Genomic DNA, 6,000 nt, shown 5'->3' on the forward strand with positions numbered 1-6,000 from the left:
TTTCATATAGAACAGCAGACCTCCATTTGTTTCATAATGAAAAAACCTATTTCTTACAGTTCATCTTCAACAAACCTGAAGACTTGGCATAGCACATGTAACAAAGTTTCATTAATGTGTGTCACAAGTAAACCAATTACTAAACATGTGTTCATCATATTGGTTGCTCTCTACTGTGAGCCTCTAGAAAGGAAATATGTTATTATGGTGTGTGAACTGCGGTACTCCTGAATATACTCTTAAAAAAATAAATTTCATTTGAACTTTTACATCTTAAATCATACAGTACTGAAGCAATTCTTGGGCTAGGGACAGACATTCACAAAGCCAGAGCCTAAATTGATTCAACCTTTGCAGGTTAGTCTAACCTGCCAAGGCTGAACCACTTTGTAACAGAACAAACATCCTCTCTGGACCGAGGAGATGCAGGCATATGTCTGCAGTTGTCCAGGCCAGGACCGGGTGGTGCTAGAGCGCACCCCCAGCTGCAGGGAAGCTAAGCTGCGGGGGAAGGGGGCATGGCCAGTCTGGGCTGAACTGGCCAGGGAGGGATTTAATTCCCCCTCTCTATCCCATCAGCGACCCAAGCTGGATCTGCTGGGCGCTCCCCACTCACTGCTGCAGCAGCAGCAGGGCACCATGATCCTTGAGGCAGAGGGCGGCAGGGAGGAGAGTTAATGTCTCCTCTACCCCCACTGGCAGCCAGGTCTGCCTGCTGTCACCGGGTCTGCCTGCTTGCTCTCTGTGGCAGAATAGGCCCCTTGCTGTCCCCTCCATCAGACTCTAGAGGGAGAAGGAATAGCCATGCCCCCACCCTGCCGCTGCAGTGGGAGGAGGTAGGGCCCTTGTTGGGGGCAGCAGCCCCTGTAATAATTTTGGAGAGTGCAAGCACCTTCCTGGTGGGTGTGCTGTGCTGCCAGGCCAGCAGAACTACAGTGGGCTGCATGCAGCAGCATTGGTGTCCGGAGGGCCAGAGCTCTGCGATCCCCCTAGTGCCACCGCATTCCACAGCAGTTCTGCTGGCCCAGTAGCATGGCCCCTGCTGGAAGGAGGCTTGCATTTGAAGAAACGGTGACTGGGCCTGCTGACCCAGTCACAGTCGCTTCCACACTACTGCTCCAGCAGCCAGGTGGCGGCAGGGGGCAGAGCCAGATGCTGCCTGCAGGGCCTTGAGGGTGTGGGGGTGGGGAGGAGGGCAGGGAGTGGGGTTACTCGCTGCTTTGCCCCTGGGGCACTGCAGCTGGGTCTGCCTGGCCGCAGCTGCCTCAGTCTGCACTTGGGGCAACTTCTGGCAGAATAAGCCCCCTCCTGCTGGGTGGGGGCTGGCCCTGAGCGCAGACTGAGCAGAAGCTGCAGACTGAGCAGGGGGAAAACTTGGTCTGCACTCGGGGCCAGGCCCTCCCAGTAGTAGGTAGGAGCTTATTTTGCCAGACACTGCCCTGAGCGCGGATGTAGCAGCGACTGTGGCTGGGTCGGGCAGACCCAGCTGTAGTGACCCAGGGGCAGAGTGGAGAGTAAACCCATTCTCTGTCCCCTGCCCCCCACCAAGGCCCCTGGAGGTGGCGTCTGGCCCCATCCTCATCACCGCCTAGGTGCTGGAGCGGTGAGGGAGGAGCAACTGACTGGGGCAGCAACCCCAGTTCCTGTTTCCCCAAGTATGAGCCTCTTTCCAGTGGGGGCTGCGCTGCCGGGCCAGCAGAGCTGCAGAGCATGGCAACACTGGGCGGGGCTTGCAGGGCTCTGGCTTTCCGGATGCCAGTGGTGCTGCCTGCAGTCTGCTGCAGTTCTGCCAGCCCAGCAGTTTGGCCCCCATTGGTAAGGGGCTCACATCCCCCGACGTTACGACAGGGGCTGCAGCCCCCAAAAGGGCCCTACTCTCTTTTGCTGCAGTGGCCAGGTAGGGGCGTGGCCTGCCTGTCCTTGCTTGGGCTGGGGAGCAGAGGAGTGGGACTATCTTGGCTGGGCTAGAGCAGAGAACCCATTCCAGAGAGCATGCTGGGGGACTCTGGCTTAACTTAAACCAGGAAGGGGTCTGGGACAGATGTTGCATAAACTAGTTTGAGCCAAATCAGTTAGGTCTGATACTACATTCAACCAGGTTCATCTCAAACTGATTTCAGCCATTTTGAAACTGGTTTATGTGACCTGAACATTTGTTCTGTTACAGGTTTAAACCAGTTTCTGATCACTTAAACCAGTTTATATGTAATGTCTGTCCCTAGCTTTGGGGTTCATGGACTTTGCAATATACTGCAAACAGTACAGGACTTTTGTTGTGTAATGAAAAAGTGAAACGTCGTTAGGCGGTATTCAAGTTTGGGACATAAATGGAATGAGGGATGGTATGTACCTAAATCTTAAGGATGGCCTTTATGTCCATATCTTACTCCTTTTAAAAACAAACAAACAGAAGAAACTGTTATCAGTGCCAAGAACAAATTTGCTTTTCGTTGTTGCTTCACCCAAACGTATCTATCTGCCAAGTTCCTCATTCCTCGAAGATCGATTGAAGAGACATCTTGTACATTCATTTTTGAGGACCTTGCAAAATGGAGCTGAAAATTGACGCTGCCTTTTATTTTTAGTGGCAGTCATATGCTAAATTATATTGTTCCTAGCATAAAATGCATAGAGGGTGAGATTTTCAGTTACCTAAGCAGGGTAGCAGCATGGCAAAGCCCTTGCCTACTTCTTTCACTGGGAACTCTGGTGTGAGAAGCAGAAGGGGAGCAATTCAGGCTTCTCCTCTCCTTCCCTCACATCTGTGGTGACCCCAGTCTTGGGAAGGCAAAGGAACCTTTTCCCAGCTTCACTCCTTCTGGTCCCTAGAAAGAGATAAGCCAGGGGAAGTGTGAAGATGTTCTCTTGAGAGAAACTATCCAGGGAATGATTTAACCCTGGTTGTTTCCAGGTTATTTTTCTTCCAACTTTCTTCAAAATGGATGTAAGTTAAGGAAGGAAGTGGGCTTTTAAACACAGGAATCCTTGATAAAGAGCAGACTTTGTCCCAAATGTAGAAACTTTATGCCATCTTAAATGTGTCAAGTATAACCTTGCATTAGGGCTGTGTGAAGCTTTGGTCCCTGATTTGATTCAGCAGAGATTCAGCCTGATTTGGTGGCCAAATCTCCAAATCCGAATTGAATCAGAAGGACCCTTTAATCTCTTTGAATCGAGTCGGAACCCTCCAGATCGATTTGGCACATGGAGTGTCTCACAGAAGCCCAGGGAGCTCCCCAGCGTGCTCGGCAGCAGACTTGGAAGTGGACCAGAAGCACTTCCAGGTCTGCCAGAGACCATGCAGGGGGGTGGGGAGGGTGCATTTTGGCCCCCCCTTGCTTGGTGACTGGTGCCTTCTGGGTCTGGTGGGGGCACTTGAGGTCACTCCATGGCCAATTGCAGAGATGGGGGGCATGGGGATGCCTCCTCAGTGCACGCCCCGGCGGACTCAGAAGTGGACCAGAAGTAGTTCTGGTCCATTTCCAGGTTCACCACCGAGCATGTGGGGGGCTCCTCATGCTCCTGTGGGATGCTCCATCCGCCCCAGCATTGCAGTGTTCATGAGCTGCATTGACACCTCAAAGTATGTAGAAAAAAACATTTAAAACTGTGTCTATGTCTGAATCGCCGATTCTCCGAATTAGCATCGAATCTTAAGATTCAGATTCGGCCTAATCAACTCAGAGACAGTGATATGAATCGAATCACTGTCCCCAATTCAGGCCAAATCTGAATCAAATAGGGCCCGCTTTGCACACCCCTAACTTGCCTGGTGTGATAAAGCATGTGAACGTGAGTACAGTCTGTGTACAGTATACAGAATCGCTGAGGAAACAGTGACACCCTATATATAAAGCACTGCCAACTGCACAAACGAAACAAGCTATAGTGGTCTTTAGTGCTTCTAATTCTTTAAGGGTTAGCAGTCTGATGTGCTGATTGTAATGTAAGACTGGATATGTTTGCTGTGTAATTAAATCTCTAACAAAGTGAAGGAACATTTAGGAAGTTTATAGGTTAAAGCCCAAGAACAAGAAACATCAAGAATAGCTGTAGGGCAGTGTTGTTATTACAGATGAAATTGGTTAACAACTCCTTCCGGGGCTGGTCAGAAACAGCTTTGTCAAACTTGAACCATTTGAGTTCTCTCTCTATTTACTGTCTACCTCAACTGGATTTTTTTCTTCATTTCCTGAGTAAAACTGGTTCAGATTTTTTTCCCCCCCAAGGATGAGGTAGCTTTTCTTTTTTTAAGAAAATAGGTAGCTTTTCTTTTTTTTTCCCCCTTATCTGTTCTGAGGTTCCAACATCTACAAAGTTTAGAGCAGGGATTTGAAATTTGAAAGCGGGAATCTAGAGATGCCCTTTTCTGTACCCATATAAATCTATTTTGATTTAAATCAAGTTATAACCATTATAATTGCTACTTTTGTATGCTATAAATGCAGTTGTTGGCTGTTGTTTTCCCTACACATCGTGGCACAGATTTCAAGGATGAATTTGAAGGTGGATAAATTATGTCTCTGAATTTGGAGTAGATATTTGTTCTCCTGTTTATGGGGCAGCATGGGGAAAAATGAAAGGTGTATATTGAAGACACTTTTAAGAGAAACTGAAAATTGGTTGACTGATTTCCTCCCAACCCCCAATATCCATCTTGCCTCTTTTGGCAATACCCTCTCCTTTTTCCTCCCACCTTTGTACCATGTGTATTCTAATTGATGTTTTCTATGTAAGACTGCTTGCTGCAGTCCTTCCACACCATCTAATGAAGTAAGCTCTCGCTTACAAAAGCTTAAGATGAACATTTCTGATTTAGTTAGTGTATAAGGTGCAGCTCTGCTGTCTTCTGCTATCTTTCAGTGAGTCAGAGGTCAGAGATTGATACTTCTATATTATAATAGTTATCTTTTTTCCTTATTTTAAGAATATGGTGAATAGTAGGCTAAATTTTTTTTCAGACAAATATTTTTCTCTCAAAAAAATAAGCTGTTTATAGGTCACAAAAAGGAGAGGAAGAAGCATTTTTCTTAATATTATATTTTGGTTTTATGAGTTTATTTGTCAAAAATAATTGTTTATGGGTTTTTAATTGCAGGTTCGCTTATGTATTTAAATGAAGCCACACTCCTTCATAATATCAAAGTTCGCTACAGTAAAGACAGAATTTACGTAAGTTTGTATAATATTTTAATTAAATGGATGAAAGAGAATATGTTTTTATGTAATAATACTATTTTTTTGCATAGTTTATCAAAGAGAATCAATATTTAAACATCTAGGAGAGGTAGGGTTTTTTTTTTTTTTTGGAGAAAAGGCTTATGAGCCATGTGATCCAGATTTACTAACTGGTTTGCACCAAGTAGGTAATGTAGCTAAACGTTAGATTTTTTTTTTCTGTGTTGTTGTTGAATTCAGGACACCAGTTGTATTGCATTGTAGCAAAAACTCTATTCCTGCAGGTAATTTACTTTGCAAATAGGTCTGCTGTTACCAAAGATGGCTCCTTTTCTTCATTATTTTTGAACGAAGCAAACAGGTGCCTCCTTTGACACCTCCTAGCTCAAATGTCCATCTTAATCTTTTATATTGCTATCAAATTGCCTAATTGTACTTAATGAATTCTGACTAAATTAGATTTAGTCCTTGCCATCTGCCCTGGCAATGACAGCTGTAAAATAGAAGAGATGCTTAAAAAATACTGGCTGCTAGCAGGCAACTGTATATATGATTTTCTTCATCTTTCTAAAAAGCATTATTGAAATGGTAGGTTTAAATAATATTGTCATTAAAATCTAAAATTGCATGAATTCCTCTTTCATTTGCTGCTTTATGTAGCTATAAATTCTTTTCCCTTTTAAGACTCTAAAAGCCAGTCATCAGCTTTTAGGAACAATAGGGTGGAATCATAGTTTCATAGTTTCTAGGGTTGGAAGGGACCTGAGCAGATCATCTAGTCCGACCCCCTGCCATGGCAGGAAAGAGTATTGGGGTCAAACG

The 6,000-nt window shown here is 45.5% G+C and overlaps 1 protein-coding gene across 1 annotated transcript in view; it reads left to right on the plus strand.

The window, feature by feature from the left end:
• The window catches only part of MYO6 (myosin VI), a 167,404-nt gene that overhangs the window by 49,103 nt on the left and 112,301 nt on the right, over positions 1 to 6,000 (plus strand). The window contains exon 4 of the mRNA XM_019538161.1: positions 5,099 to 5,172. Within this exon, the coding sequence (XP_019393706.1) occupies positions 5,099 to 5,172 (74 nt within the window). The remainder of the gene's footprint in view (positions 1 to 5,098; positions 5,173 to 6,000) is intronic.

This window comes from Crocodylus porosus, unplaced genomic scaffold (assembly GCF_001723895.1).
Source record: "Crocodylus porosus isolate Cpor-Errol unplaced genomic scaffold, CroPor_comp1, whole genome shotgun sequence".
In the NCBI taxonomy this organism is placed as follows: Eukaryota; Metazoa; Chordata; order Crocodylia; family Crocodylidae; genus Crocodylus; species Crocodylus porosus.